This window comes from Linepithema humile, chromosome 5, assembly GCF_040581485.1.
Source record: "Linepithema humile isolate Giens D197 chromosome 5, Lhum_UNIL_v1.0, whole genome shotgun sequence".
NCBI classification, from domain to species: Eukaryota; Metazoa; Arthropoda; class Insecta; order Hymenoptera; family Formicidae; genus Linepithema; species Linepithema humile.
Window position 1 is genome coordinate 26,836,134 of NC_090132.1, and position 16,075 is coordinate 26,852,208.

General features: G+C 32.4%; 2 protein-coding genes across 5 annotated transcripts in view; one reads left to right on the top strand and one right to left on the bottom strand.

Moving 5' to 3' along the window:
* The window catches only part of LOC105667424 (arrestin homolog), a 50,830-nt gene extending 35,425 nt beyond the window's left edge, over nucleotides 1-15,405 (bottom strand). Inside the window, exons 1-3 of one of the 4 annotated variants that reach the window (XM_067355072.1) lie at nucleotides 14,775-15,405; nucleotides 4,656-4,983; nucleotides 3,804-3,976 (exon numbers count right to left, since the gene is read on the bottom strand). In XM_067355072.1, coding sequence (XP_067211173.1) covers nucleotides 3,804-3,976; nucleotides 4,656-4,745 — 263 coding nt within the window. In that variant the 5' untranslated portion in view covers nucleotides 4,746-4,983; nucleotides 14,775-15,405. Of the gene's footprint in view, nucleotides 1-3,803; nucleotides 3,977-4,655; nucleotides 5,043-14,283 lie in introns of all 4 variants that reach the window. The other 3 variants (XM_012359222.2, XM_067355070.1, XM_067355071.1) reach the window with 3 other exon arrangements.
* LOC105667425 (sex-regulated protein janus-A-like) overlaps nucleotides 1-16,075 on the top strand; it is a 67,513-nt gene that overhangs the window by 37,744 nt on the left and 13,694 nt on the right. The window lies entirely within an intron of this gene.

The window sequence follows — 16,075 nt, forward strand, 5'->3', positions numbered from 1 at the left end:
TTTCATATACGCTACACCGTGATTTCTCTACTGGTTCAATTGATCCTTGTGTATTTGCACGCTTGAATTGTTGCAAGGAGTTTAGATATATTTCATTTCCAGAATGAAATATAGAAAATAGTCTTGTTACATTAGTTCCTTTCAGAATTATTATGTAATAATCTAAAATAATGCAAGACTTGAAATTCAATCGAAAAGTATTGATAATATTTTATCGCAATTATAAATTTCTAATAAAAAATTTTAATTATATCCAAATCCAAATAAAGAAAAAATTAATTTTTAATATTTAAAAGAAAAAAAAAACGCAATATAATTATCTCAATATAATTAAATATACTTCATACTGGAATCACTTTTAATTATTAGCGTTTCAACGGCGTTTCAATTTGATTTGTTTTAAAAAAAATATACGCAATAGTTATTTTTTTATAGTTAAAAATTGTTTTTGTTAATTGTAACGAGAATTCTATTTCTGCCCACGTTTTCCCCTCCATTAACAATGCTACAGTACTTCTCGATATCGGAGTTAAATTATGCGTATTGTATAAATCTGCATACATTTGGGCGTTTGTTGTCATTGCTCAATTGCATGCATTTAGCCTATAATACATAAGATTGATGCAACTGATGTGGGCTAAACACGTATCAAAATTAATGAGGCGGTAATGGACAGATACCGCGTTATTATCAACAATGATATTGAGAACATCATACAATCAACCTGTATATTTTGTCAATAATTATTTCACGCTTATCAATTATTATTGATTATTTGCGGTGAATACGCATTCGACCGCCTCGTCCCGCATTGTGTATTGCGATTGTTGCTTAAATTGCTTGAAATTTATAGATATTAATCGAACGAGAGTATCCGATGGCGTTTTACTAAAACGAAAATTATTGATCTACGTTCGTTAAGTGTTGACATTTTGTACTGCGATGAAATAATAAGCTTTAACGTCCGACCGCTCTACATTTTCTTCCACACCGCTATTATTGCTTCACCTTCGATAATACGTAATTACATTCCGCCGACGTTTGTCCCTGATGTCCGTGCGGAACAGTTTAATGAGAATCCTGAAATTTTCACCTGCGACGGATTATTTATCAATATATCGTGGAACGCAAATCCTATTTGACGCGACGTCGTGGCGTCAACTTCGTCGGCGTTCATTGGATTCCAAATTGGATTCCGTTTTATCGATTACGTGAACTACATCCGCGTTTGTGAATCTAAAATTTTTGGATACGGGAAATCGCTCCGCTGTGCATTCGGAGTTCAGATGCATATTCCACTTGCAGCGCCCGTTGCATTTATTACATCGATGCTGCCGCGAGATACGCAGATATCGCAGGTGTCGCTGGCTTTTTCGATATTACACGGATGATCGTCGACAGTATCGCACGCTCGTTCAATTTTGCACCACGCTCTACAAGTTTCAATTTACTCGGCCGTTGTGGAGCTTCGTAGCCGCGCGTGAATTAATTAGCTTGTTATAATTAACCGGTAACTGATTTCTCTCGTGCCTCGGTGAAAATGTATCAGTTTGCTAAAGGTTGCGCGTTGAGCATTAATAATTTTAAATCTTTCAATTTCTCTTCGAATATTTTGAGGCATTTTAATCGATGACTTTACGTTGATGTTTTCATTTTAATTTAATTGCGCATTATCAATCCTTTCATTTATCATTTTCCCCGTAGCTACTTGTAATAACGTTTAATAATAACGTTTACTTTTTCAATTGTTCGATTGATGTATTGCAGGGAAAAATATAATTTATAAGCATAATTTAGGATTTGTGTTTTGTGAAAGATGCGATTTATTTAATTAAATCGGCCTATTTTAAATGGAAGTAAAGAGAGAGAGAGAGAAAAATACGTAACAGTGCACATCAATTATAAGGTCAATCCGGCATTAAGATAAGTAACATTGACTTTTACGAGTATTCTAATACAATATAATGATTTCGTAATAACATTGGGCGTTCTGCAAATTAGTTATTCCACATAATACTTTCGCTTAGTTCGAAATTGAGTTTTAGAAAGCTAAAAGTTATAATTGTATTTCCAAATTAAAGCTGTAAACTTGGGTGGGTTCATCCGTATGCAAATTTGTATTTTAAAATAAAAACTGTGAACTCGCGGATGAATATATTTTAAATATAAAAATAAGACAAAATATATTGCACATGCGGAGTATCTCACGAATGCGCACGCGTGAAATAAGGGCAGAATTTTACAAACACTGAACAGCTTAAAAGTGAACACGGCACTATATATATATAAGCAATAGAATAGAAACACAATGCAAATTTCTTCAAAACCAGCGAAACATATCCTCTCGACGTTGAAAACCAAGCGCGATTCCGTCATCAAGCAATATCTCTTGATCTTTTCGCGGCACACGCGGCACAGTTTCTCGAACGAGCGTAATACCGAGAGACAATATTTCAGCGGCGCGGGCACAATATGTAATCTGTATTCAACTTGTTATCTTTTTATTTAAATGCACTCAATTTGCTTTACTGAATGCATGATTCAGAAGATTGTTTTACATTCCTCATTTCTTTATCTTTTACGATATCTAATATTTTATAAACTCCATATTTTATAAATTTAAAAAGGATTGATCGTTTTTTATGAAGATATAAATATAATATGAAATATATAACTCTTGAAGAATATTAAATTAATGTAAAAGTAAGAATACTAAGGTAAAGTAAAATATAAAGTTTTCGAAAAATATAAAAAATGAAAGAATGAAATAAATAATTTAGAATTGATTTTTTATATAACGCTAAAGATATTAAAAGATATAAATTATTTATTAATATTTCTATGTGAATAAAGGTGCAATAATACGATACGTGGAAATACATTCCTTTATTTCTGTCATTAAATCACGTAGTTGCTTTGTAGTTGCAAATTCCGTGATTTAAAACCATTGGACGATGAGAATTAATTAATCAAATAATATTCAGATATGCGACGCAATTACGTAGTACGCGAATGCATTAAGGCTTTTCAGTTCTTGCGAACCTTGTGCCGCTGATATTATCTCTCTCTGAATCTCGCAAATTTCCCCAGACAACTATTAGACACAAAATTATACAAAATCACCTGTAGCAATGAAGATTGTCTTTACGAAGTGTTACACTGTCATTTTATGTCGCAGAAATTCTTGTTTTAATGGAATATATATTTGAAGTAGATAGTAAGCTGTAGATCTCGTAATTCTTGTTTCATTAAATATATATATATTTTTTTTTACGTCTGATCTAATACGCCCGAATTTGCGCGTAATTTGGTTCGATCCAATCAATTAGATTGACACACTAACAATAAATTATATACGTCAGTCACATATTTTTAGAATCTTATAGATAATATATTTGCCTGACATTTTGGAAAGTTTGACTGTTGCAATTTCCCAAAGTTTTGTCGTAAAAATATTGTTCCCGATGACGCTTGTTTTTTGTTCGTGAAAGTTTCCTGGCGCCACTTTGGTCCGCCTACTCATCCTTTCATACTAATCATCCCGATATTTTCCTTCCCATATTTTCAAAAACATACGATATATATTTTTATTAAATGAATCACGTCGGTCAGTTATAACAGTGAATTAAATCTTGGAAAATTTTTTTTAAGCAAAAGAAAATCCAAACGCGCTCGTTCTCGTTACAGTCAGATAATCTATCGTTAAACAGCGCGATTAAATCTTTAAGGCGCCACATTTCTGGCACGTGGCCTATCGTTATCGATTTACCTGACTGAAGACAAGAGAAGGATCGCGTGCTCACCTGTCGGCTTGCGTGTCGGCCTGCTGCACTTGCGGCTGCGTCTGTGTTTGTAATCTTTGCTCTCGGTCCAATCTGGTTTCCTCCTTACGATGATTCGCTTCCTCTCGCTCCTCGCTAGTCGTCCTCTCGTCTTTCGTGTCGTAATCCTCTGCAGCGATGTTCTTGCACTCCACCTGCGCAAGAAAATCCAAGAAACGTAGAGATTACGCTGGTACGAAAATAATTACTTCTCATGCGTTGATTTAATTTCCTGACGAGCACGAGACCTTAGGAAAATTGGATGAACTCGTGATAAACTTTAATTTTAGATTCATGTGAAGTCAGGAACAAGTTTTCGCCAGATAGTTTACAAGAGATTTTTTCTTTTAATATTTTTTAAATGTATTTATTTCAAAGTGTATTTTAAAGATTATTTTTAGATGTGATGAGGAAATAGTGAAAGATTAACAGAAGAAAAAAATTTGCGATGTAATCATTATATCTGAAAAATTGACAGGTAAAATTTTGCTATCTAGCCATTTCATCCGTAGGTTGATCAGAAAGTTCTTTCAGATTTTTATTGAAAAATCAGACGGAGTTTTATGATCAATCCAATATATTAGACCTTTTAAATTTGCGATCTGTGTTTTATTATATCAATTATTAGAATTTCAAACTTAAGTTTTGCATATATTTTAAATCTTGGCATTTCAAGTTTCTATTCCATTTCATATTTTTATATGCTCTTTTAATTTAAACAGTCTAATAAATTTATTATTATACGTTAAGGATAATATCACACTTTCAAGGATATTTGCGCTTCCGTTTCATTATTCATTCATATTTTCAGACAGAATTAATTATAATACTTACCGCGTTGGGATATAGTTCCTCTCGTCGCTCCTCGTCTTCGGATTGAATTACAATGCTTTCCGGTACGACATGACTACTGTTTTCCGCCATTTCTTCGTTCTTTCTCGTTTCTGCGTGGCCACAGAGGCCCAAGAGGCAACACACGATCACGCACACAACTCTTGATTTTGCTCACATGCACTACCCACACACTCTGCGGCTTTAACCGAAGTCTTTTTCGTTCGTGTCTCGCTCAGACGGTGTGATACCACATTTTCACCAAAATCGCCCTTCGCTGCTTTCACGGAGCATGGTTTTGCTATAGCTCGCTTCGTTCGTTTGGAGTTTCCTTCGTGAACGAAGAAATTCGTTAGATCGGGAAAATAGAGCAGAAAATATCCGTAATCTCTGTGCGGCAAGAAGTAGAAATTTCCGAGACATTCGAATATGAAAACACGCATCAAGGTTTTATGCGTTAATATTACTGGTTACGTTTGCGTTCTATTAAAGAGGAAATATCGTTGGTATGAAAGGTGTAATTTCTAACAATATATCTTGTATGAAAAAAATAATGTAGCGAGTAAAGAGAAAATCAAATCCCCGAACTTAAATTTTAATTGATTAATTTGTTTGGTAATAATACTAATTGACAAATTAAATAGATTTAATAAACATAATAATTTTGCTTTATTTATTCGTCGCAAAAATTTCGTCTGTCGTTTTCTTTTGACGAAATATAAAAATCATAGCAAATGTACGATGTTTTTTTGTAATAAATCATTTTTAGCACATAATAGTACTAATATTTTTTTCACAAGTTTGACTATTGTAATAGTCTTTTTTTGTCACACGACTATTTCATATATATGAGAAGAAATATTCTATTTTTTATTCATGATTATTTTTGTAGTAAAATTTAGTTTGACACTTAATAACAATTGGAAATTAATGACGAGTAATACACACTGCAAGGACTCTACGAAAAGGGATAGCAGTACTCGAAATTCAGTTTAAGAAAGTTGAAGGAAATTTCTCTATTTTTAGTGAAAGTTAATAGGAACTTCCTTTTCTCGTTTGAACGGTAGGTAATTAGACTCCTTCGCAAGTCTTTGGTTAATTGAATTTTTGACTGAACAATTTAAATGCAATTGCATATATTCAATTTTGAGAAATTCGAGACTTTACGGTCGTCAGAACAAACTCATCTCGTGAAGTAGCATGATAATATATATATCAGGTTTCGCCCATTAGAATTTTCTTTCTCCGTATAAATTTGATTTGGCAGATAAATATTATTTTACAATTATTGTACTATATAAATGAAATGTTGCCGCTAATTGTATTTGTAAACTTAAACCCGTTTGTTAACTTAAACTCGTTTGTTAATTTTCGAAAAGCTATGTAGGCGTGTGACACATATAGCTGTTACCATGTGACAAAGGATGTTTAATTCATTAGGATAAATATTGAAAGCGAAAGCGTTAACTGACGTACGAATTGGCATGCTAATTAAAGATCTTCGTGCGACACGTGACATCACCCGGCATTGAACTGCGTGTTTAGACGGGGAAAATCCATTAGCATTCAGCATTACTATTCGAAGATGTCTGATGATGATAATATAACTGTGACTTCAATGGGAAATGGTTTCCAGCAAACTAAACTGCATGCCGTTGCTTGCCTATAAGGACTCTAAACCCATCTGACTAGCTTTGTGACTTATCTCCATAATCTGTCTATTGATAGCAATTGAAGACACATGCTGCGGTTGATTGGATCGATAAAACATTAGATAACGATGCAATGTGCCATGATTGCGGTTAGCAATAGGAAATTATGAAGATCAAAGTAGTGATTATAGCATAATGCGGTTTCGGCGATATTAATATAATAGCTGAAATTATAATACGTAATACAATAAAATGCTTTCGTACAGAACGGCGTACAGCGAAAAATTAAAATAATATTATAACATAACTTTGAAATGTTATAAATCTTACAAATATAAATGTTATAACATTCTAGATAAAAAAAAATATTGAAAATACCGAACAAATTATTTACGTTCGTGAGAAAAATCAGAAATGCAAATGCGTTATGCGTCATTTGAATTGTTTTGCTACTGAATGCACCGTGCGAAAGGCATTAGCAAACTAGTTCCAATATTTAACGTGAAATTATTTTAAACTGTAAAAGCAAAATTAATTTCAACATGGTCCAATTTGCACGAATATGTAGAAAAAATATAACGCACAAAATGAATGGAATGTCATAGTGTAGTATAAATAATGAAAAGTTACAAATAAAGAAAAACTACAATTTTCAATCGTGAAATCCATTTTCATTGTTTGATGAAATATTATTTCGAAAGAAATTGTAGGATTGAATATTTTCTCGTTTTATTTCTATTTTAGCTATTTTTTCGAACGTGTCATTTCTTTTTTTCCCCATCATGCTTGTTGAACCAATTTTTCTTCATTTATGTCATATAATTTATGTCGATATCTGTGAGAAGTCGAAAGGAAAATTTTAACAGTCTGCATAATGTCGAAGCCTGTGAAAATCACGTGGTATAATTTGACGCCTAGCACACTCCGATGAACTTCTGGAGGTGTGAAATTGTAGATCTCATATATATTTATAAGAATTATTTGTGATCCAAATTTCTCTAGAATTGTGTTTCGCATTTATAGCGGAGTATCTGAGTAAATTAGAGATTATGTATAATAGTTATTTCATTGTTATTGATTGTTTTGATTTTTTTGTTCATTCACGAAGTAATAAAAAGAGGATCTTTCACAGAGGATCTTTTATGAGAATGCGCGAGCGTAATTTAGTGTTCATCAGAGTTTATGAAAGTTATTAAGTTGCGTTAAACAGAGTTTGCTCAATTAAAATTACAGCCGCACAATATTGCGGGCTCGGGAAGATAAGAATGAAATATTTCAAGTTTTTTAACAAAGTAAATTTCAGTCGATCAAATTTTCCGAACTACTCTTAACTTTATATTTCCGTACACTTATAATTCTGTATGTAATTCATTTATAATTCTGTACACTTTTAATTTTTTCTGTTTTGAAAAATAATATGTTTGATCGACATAACTATCGAAATATTATATTGGAATTTTAAATCCAACTTTATATATTAAGCTTTCGAGTCAAAATTATATGTTTTTCGTTATTCTAAATTTATATTTTCTTTTTTATTTATCACCTTCTTTGCTAAGATAATACTAAAAAATAAACCGTACATTTTATAAATGGCATACTAAAATAAATAGAATCTTATCTTTAAGTGATAAATGATTTAGTAATACATGTTTATTGTGTGTCACCGTATTTTTGAAAGTAGCATATTATTCGAAAGAAAAATACAGGAGAAAGTATACAAGTACCATACTTGAGAAGCAAGTTAGAATGACCTAGATTGGACTATTGTTATCGATTACAGTAATTAATTCATAACTGTATGTAAAATAGAAAAAATTGTAATTTTAACAAGCTGTTCAAAATTGTGCAAATAACATCTTTGACGAAGATTTCGCGAAAAGACTTATTACAATCGAATTCGTACTTTATAATGTTACGTTTTTCATAAGGAATGCGTAGCGATCTTAATTACCAGTTTATTCATTAGTGACAGTTGTTGAGTTCCTATGAACATGCATGATATCGCAGCCGTAGGATTTTGCGTTGCCGCGAATAACGTTGTAGTCGCCGTTTGTGAGTTTCGAACTCGTTTAAATAACTTTTCCATTGTCGTCTATCCCGGCGGCGACGAGAGCGTGGAAATATTTTTACGTATTTACGGTGGTTCGCGTTAACAGACGCGACTGCCACTCGATATGATTGGAGCTTTACGCGGCAAGTAACAACTTTTAAAAACAATCGTGCAAACTGATTCTATTCACATCGGAACTTATAGCTAAACTAGTATAACAAGATCGAAAGAAAATAATGATGGTCTCTTGGTGAAGAAACTGCAGAAAAGAGCGATTTTTCAGAATGAGGTCAGTTATTATAGAAGTTTTACTATTAATAAAAAAAAAAAAAAACCTATGTTTTGTGAGGTTTTCCATAAGTCTTAGAAATAAATTTTAATTTGTATTTAATTTTTCACGTTGTTTACAAAAACGATGTTTAATTAAACCTTCGAAGAGAATTTAATTGGACGAAAAACGTGCTCTTAAAATTTTTAGGCAACAATTCTGTTACACGTGCACGTTTATTTCGAAACTCTTTATATACCTCATCGTTATGGCTACGCAATTAAGTTCCATCGTAAAATCAATCTTCGTCGTACACGGTCACGATGAACATGTGATGAAGCATCATTAACTTCGGAATAGTAGCGGTAAAAATAACGTAACGTTATTCGAGAGTGGCGCCTCATGCCACAAATGCATGTTCGTTCAGGGCCGGTTATTCCAACTCCTTGATGGACTTTATCTCTCGGTTACCTAAAATAAATATCAGTAATCCTTACTCGGTGGTCGGAAATACCGAGTAAAATTACTTCTTTGTAGTAACAATTTAACCCGTAGGTAAACTTCATCAACAGATAGAACAATAGTTACTGATATTTACTAATATTTATTTTAGGTAACTGAGAGATAGTCTACAAAAAGTTAGAACGACCGGCCCTCAGTGAGCTATATAACATATTGGAGTCTTGAAGAAGTGGGGATGGCCTCTGTGAAGAAAGCTATATTGGACGGGGACGTTTGTCTCATGTCATAGTTTTTAATATCCCACGCACGATAGTGAAAGTGGAAGGAAGACGTGTCCCCGTCTACTATTGCTATCCTTTGATCACAAACTTACACATTGGTTCTTGTGGAAGAGGCTCACTCCACAATATATTATTTAGCTCAATGATATTGTACTTTGGGAAAGACAAATCGTCTGTAATTTCGAGACTGGAAGCTACTTGTTAGAGTTTGATTACTTTGACCGCTCGAAGTTCGCAAGTGTAAATTGCTAATTCCAGAATAATTTGCTTTCTCAGAATAAATAAATAATAAATAAAAAATAAATAATGTCTTATATCAATAAATAAAAATTGTGAAATTGTGTTGCATAAGTTGCTGAAGTTTTTTGTGGCAAAATATTTTGTTATTCAAATGTCATGAAGAAAATGATGAGAATTAAATTAAACTCTATTCTAACGAATGTTTAAATTAACTTGTTGCGCTGATTAAATTTTTGCATTTAGAAACAATAATTGATACTCTCGTTAACTATTTTCAAACCAAATAACTAAAAAGTTGTTTTTTTATCATGAAAACTAGAATGTTTTAATATTTATAAATTTTCTTCCATTTTCTTATTTTATTTGATTTATTTGCTCAATACGATGTTATCTGCAAGATTGTACTATTTAATAGTTTATACCAAGTGATAAGAATACGACTAAAATAAATTTCATGAATATACGCTATCGATAATAAACAATGACCTACTTAATTCGTTATACGACGTATGAACTCGGAAGTATTTTTCTTTTTTTGAGCTCCCGAGACATTCGCCCGAGAGTGTCGCGAGATAGTCGCCGTAAATGATGATTTACGAGCGCTCGAAATAACGTGAAAGAGAATGGTCGAGGGTTATACCTGCATTGTTAAACTTGCTTCATCAAGCTTAGGAGAGATTAAGTCACGACATATATACTTCGTGCATTTCTGCTCTGATTATAATCTTATTTTACGCGTGAAAATTATATTTTCCGCGCAAAAATGATGGATTAATCTTTAATCTTACGCTGTAAATATTTAATATACGCAAATTTCAGTATTCCGCGGCATATTTGACAGTTCATTATATATTGTGCAGCATACATTATAAAATTAGTAAGTTCCAAACTGGCAGCTTCGAATTTATCGTTTAATAACGTTGCATGAGGAATTTATCAATATTAAAAGTCTCATTGATCCTTAAACAATCGTGTACATTATCACAATGTTATTAATTGTGCAATTAATAAATTTTTTTTATTCTGACAATGCAGATGTTTTATTCTGAAAGAGTTCTTTGGAAGACCGCAAGTGCAAATATAATTTTACGTATAGCTTATACCGCAATTACGGGTCGTAAAAATAATGATTAGTCATGAGCGTTAACAGGATCGATTAGCAGGAGCTGACATTAACGTATCTTCTTTCTATCACATTTTTTATTAAAACTATAGCATTATCCGACAAGATCTACCCCTTTTTCATAATAATAAAACGTACGTTATTCAACACGAACAATGGAATGTGACGTATAACTCGTATTTTTTATCACTGTAAACTATTTCGTGTAAACGACACAGAAACGACATTTTTTTTTTAAATAGCACAACACCATGCACAATGCGTTGATGGAAATAATACGAGGATATTAAAAATGAAACATTGTAATACGGTCTTCGATGGCAAAACGCTGCTGACATATCCTGTTGCAGAGGTGTCAAATATCTAATCCTCATTTTAGCATCATCCGATCCTATCGATCGGTTAATTGCCATTCTATCTACCTGTTTCAACGTGGGTCATTTAATCCAGCGCAGTGGCGGAAAATTTAACTTCTTTGAATGGAAGTAAATATTTGTCAGACTCTTTCATTGTTCGTTAAATTAATTTTTCACTCTTGGAATAAATATGAGAAGGAAGCGAGAGGTCATGGTTGAAAGGTTCTGCAGCGTTATTCCGTCGAAAAGCAGTACAAACGGTATTTTCAGAGTTGGCATTGGTCGCTACTACTGCGTAGAAAAGAATAATAAATCAAGTTTCAAAGATTAGATAAAGGGGAGCATCGCTCGTTCATCTTTGCACCGTATGCCACGTCCTATATACACCTCGTGTAAATTGCACCGGATGTAATCTACTTCAATCGTATTATCCTTTTGCGAACTATCGACTTTGGGATAGTAATCTTTGCTAAATGTAACGATGATGATTTGCTGCCATGACATTTTCGACTTTGCACTCTTGTTCGAATTTATCGGGAAAATTACCCGGCGACGAAACTTTACGTGAAACTGCGCAGGATAAGAATGAACACATTTAAATACGATTTGTCCAACTGATATGATTACATAAGTTGATAAACTACTTCTAAATGAATATTTTCTGGAATTCTAAATGTGAAAATGACATAAAAACTTGTAATAGCAGAGCTTTATCCTTCCCCTAATTTGCATTTGAAGTTTCCTTGGAAATATTTTAATTGAAATTTTTATTAATGAGTCTTTTGAGAATACATAATAATTGTATTAAGATAGAAATAACTAAATTTTATTTTTCGTTTACTTTATACTGCTCGTTCGTTATTTGAAACTTAAAAGTTCATTTTTTATGTTGTTCGTAAATATGGATATATCATTATTTTATCGCAATATTAGTATCGTATATTTTGAAATTAATGAATTCTTGACCGCCATGTAAAGAAAATTATTTGAATTTAATGCGTTAAGACATTCGTTATAGAAAATTAAAGATTTTCTGATCAACTTTAATCCTTAAATTTGTATTAATGGAAAATCAATCAGATTAATTGAAGATTTTTCTATTCAATTATGCTATAATTATTTCATAACATAATCGTTTTATAATAATGTTTAATATTTAATGTTCTTCTAACATGCAATAGTATGAAATACATGTTATGAAGATTAATCACTTAATTGCGCCGCTAATTAGTAAATTTCAAGCTCACGAACATAATATTGGCATGCGTCGTAGAATTTAATGTAAATGTGAGGCATTCAATGTAAATATATGCTAAAGGGTGAAGAGTTATTGGCTGTTCTGGAATAATGTTACATGCCATTTGCAAATTTCGATATTAGAGATAACTTTGTTATTAGATTGTAATTTCTTGTGAGGTAAAGTCTTCCACTAAAGATTATTGATAATAACTTAAAATTTACTTAAAATTTACTTTAAAAAATTTTATTCAAATTTTTTGATTAAATCATTTGCTATATAAAACGTAATAATTTTTCAACACAATTGCGCATTCTGATAAAATTGAATTATTTTTGTATTATTTTTTGAGTTTTTTAAATATGTTTTTTCGCGAATACGTTATTCCAAACTGCGTAAATTCTTGAGATCTAAATAGAAAGATTTCCATAAGAAAGTGCGTTTTTAAATATATATTCGTATCTAAGACGGAGTCAGCGTTTTACTTTGCTAAGATCTTTAAAGCTTTGTTTATGTTGGCGCCGCTTAGACGGATTACGATGTTCCGCAATGTAAATTGTATACAGTAGAGCCTCGCATCGTTGATTTGGGATTTATTTTACGATCTCGTTATCGCGTAATTATAGAAGCTGTTGAGTGATGGTTTTATATAGTCGAGCAGCGCACGAATCGAATATGTTATAACATCATTGATCGGAATAGTAAATACTATTAATATTGCTATATATATTTCACCAATTACATTTTTTTTATTTTTACGGGCTTTTTTAATAACCTATAAAGATTTAACAATGTGACATGACACACGAAATTGAGGGGACTAATGGGGTGAGTTAAATTAGGCTGGAATTAAGCAAACTTCGCCTTGAGGTCTATCTACACATGACAAGCACACAATGTGAAACTAGCTTTGATGCTATATAGGATTCGGTAAATAAGCGTATCAGATTGCACAAACGAGACGCAATATACGTGTATCGTTCAATTGAGCGTCAAAGAGTACTCTTTTTCGACAATCATAAATTATATTGTGAGACTATTATTGTTGATCAACTTTAGCGACTGTAATATTTAAAATATATTTTTCTCTTTTTCCGGAATAGTTTTTCGTCAAAATGTCATAAAGTCCGACGTGTTTTACTAGTTTTAATTTAATTTCACTAAACTGTTTATTTACTGTGTTTGCCTATATTAGTTGAATAATTATTATTTATGTTATTTCTGCGGAAAAAATTTGACAAGTTAAATTGATATAATTAAAAAACTTTTGAAACTTATAAGCTCATTATATTCATATTATATTCATATTTTTATTTTAAAAAATTATGCAAGAAATATGGAGATAAAATCCTCTTTCATGTATTAATGCATTTTTTTGTCTCCTTATTGTAATATTAATAGAATTATTATTATTAATTTTTATAATAAAAAATTATGAGAACGTATCATTTTATACATAAGCAGCAATATTATGCATAATTAAAAAAATTGAAATTTAACCAAAAGCTCATAGAATTTTTGAGGCAAATAAAAAATATATAATACTGATAAAGCATTGTTTAATGTATAACAAATTTTGTTTTAAATACTATATTAACGCATTGGTTTTAAACATTTTTGTAACCGCATTAAATATTCAATAAAATTTCATTTAATTTCTAAATTAATTAATTTATTATCGTCTAGGTGAGGCGAGCTGTATTTATTATAGCCTGTGATTAAAGATTAATTATAATAATCATTCCCCGCGCGAAGATCACATTCTATCAATGCGTACGCGAATGTCTAATAGCCGTTTCATTTGAATAAGACCCATCCTATTGGAAACACAGTGCGAAAATGGTGAATTAATGAGAATTATACATTTAAATGCGTTGTGATATACGAGGGAATCTATTCTGATTACGACGGCGTCGATAGCAATGCGCGGTATTCCGTGCGCGAGCTTGTTTTACTTACGAACACTGTGACGCAATATGAAGTGTCAAGGTATCATCGATCCACTACGATCGTCAATTCAGCAGATCATCGTTGTGTACTAAAGCCGAACGAACCGGACCATGAACGCCGAAACACCGTTTACGATCACATTGATCTTTCCCGCGCGAGAAGAATGAAGAATGCGCTCCGCCGTTTTACTCTTTTACTAATGCATAATGCAGACGTGTCATAACTCAACAACTGTTTCCGAAGTATGTTCTTACTTTGATCGAGTATCAAATGTCTGTGCTTTAAATTTATTGACAGTCTGTTGTATTTTTAGATCATCTCTTCTTCTTTAATATCTTCTTTAATCCATTGATCAGAATGCGAAATATATCTGTACTTTTTAAAAATAACTGCGATGTTTCGACGCGCAAAATTGATTTGTATATTTATTCGGAAGAAAAACGTAAGAATTAGCGCATAGTTCCTTCGCGTATTTTTGGCGTATTGAGAATTCAGCTCACCGCGATTACATCGGCTCCAGTTTCTGGTTTTTAAGCTTTCGCGACGAGTTTGCGCATTTTTTTTATTTCTTCAAGGCGATATCGCGAAGGACGCATTGGCACACGACGGTACTCTTGCGCGCGTGATCTCGCGTTCCGTTTCATTTAAAGATCATAAAAACAGCGAGCGAACTCGTCTGCAGTAGCTTAGGCCGTGGAAGTAGTAGGACTCAACGTTACACCCGACATCCGCTGTATAGCACGGCTCGCCGTCTACTGGCGCGCTCGACGCCAGGCGTCGCGAACGTAGGCGCGTCTCCAGCTGCGCGCCTCTCCACGACGTGACGACTGACAGCGTGGTTCGTAAAAGTGCGAATTTACATCTTGCAATATTGACACGTCTGTCATAAATTTATTCACGCGATGAAATCGCGATAACGAAAAATGCCGGCGAGCTGTCGCCGCGAGACAAATGATTCTTGTCCTGAAAGCTACGTCGATTACATTAACGAAATGAGTGCGTCGTAGCGGGTGATTAACGGCTCTTGTCAATGAATTTCTTCATGCATATTTCTCTGATTTGGTTGAATTTTTTTTTATTATTTATTGTTTTTATTCGTAGTATGTAAGATTTATTCGACAGACTTTATTAAATCAGAGATTTATGCTGTAATGTCATAACGATGTGTTAAATTTGATATTCAATCTTTATACTTTGTATTTCACATTTGATGTTTTCAGATATCAGTTGTACTGTTAGTTTGCATGTTTAATATTTGATGCGGGAATATGAATTATTATTTTTGTTACAATGCAAATTATGGAATATTTGTGCCTACGGCAGCCAATGTTTTACTTTTGCATGAATGATTTAATTATAAATTATATGCTGTTAATTACGTACCGTAATTAAAATTTATTAATATTTTCTTTATTATATTAATAAAGACATTAAATGAGCCAAATGATTCAGAGACTAACATTGTATTTAAAATAATTGCAATTATGCCAGAAGAGTAAGCAAGGAAATTATTTTATTAGTACTTTTATTGAGCATACTACTAGCGAATATTATGCGAAAATATCGAGTATAAAACTCAAAGCACTGTTTACACGATTATTTTTTTCTAATACTGAGTATTTTCGAAATCCATTTATAGAAAGTTGTAGACCTAATTATATCCCTACGTAGAACTTCTATATTTTAAGGCAGGAGTTTCGAGAAAGTTCCCTTTAACGATAAGGGAAGTTTTGAGATTTTTACTTCCCAAAGTAACAAGCGCGTGTAAAAGTTCGAGGCCGCGACTGGTGGATCGCATGTC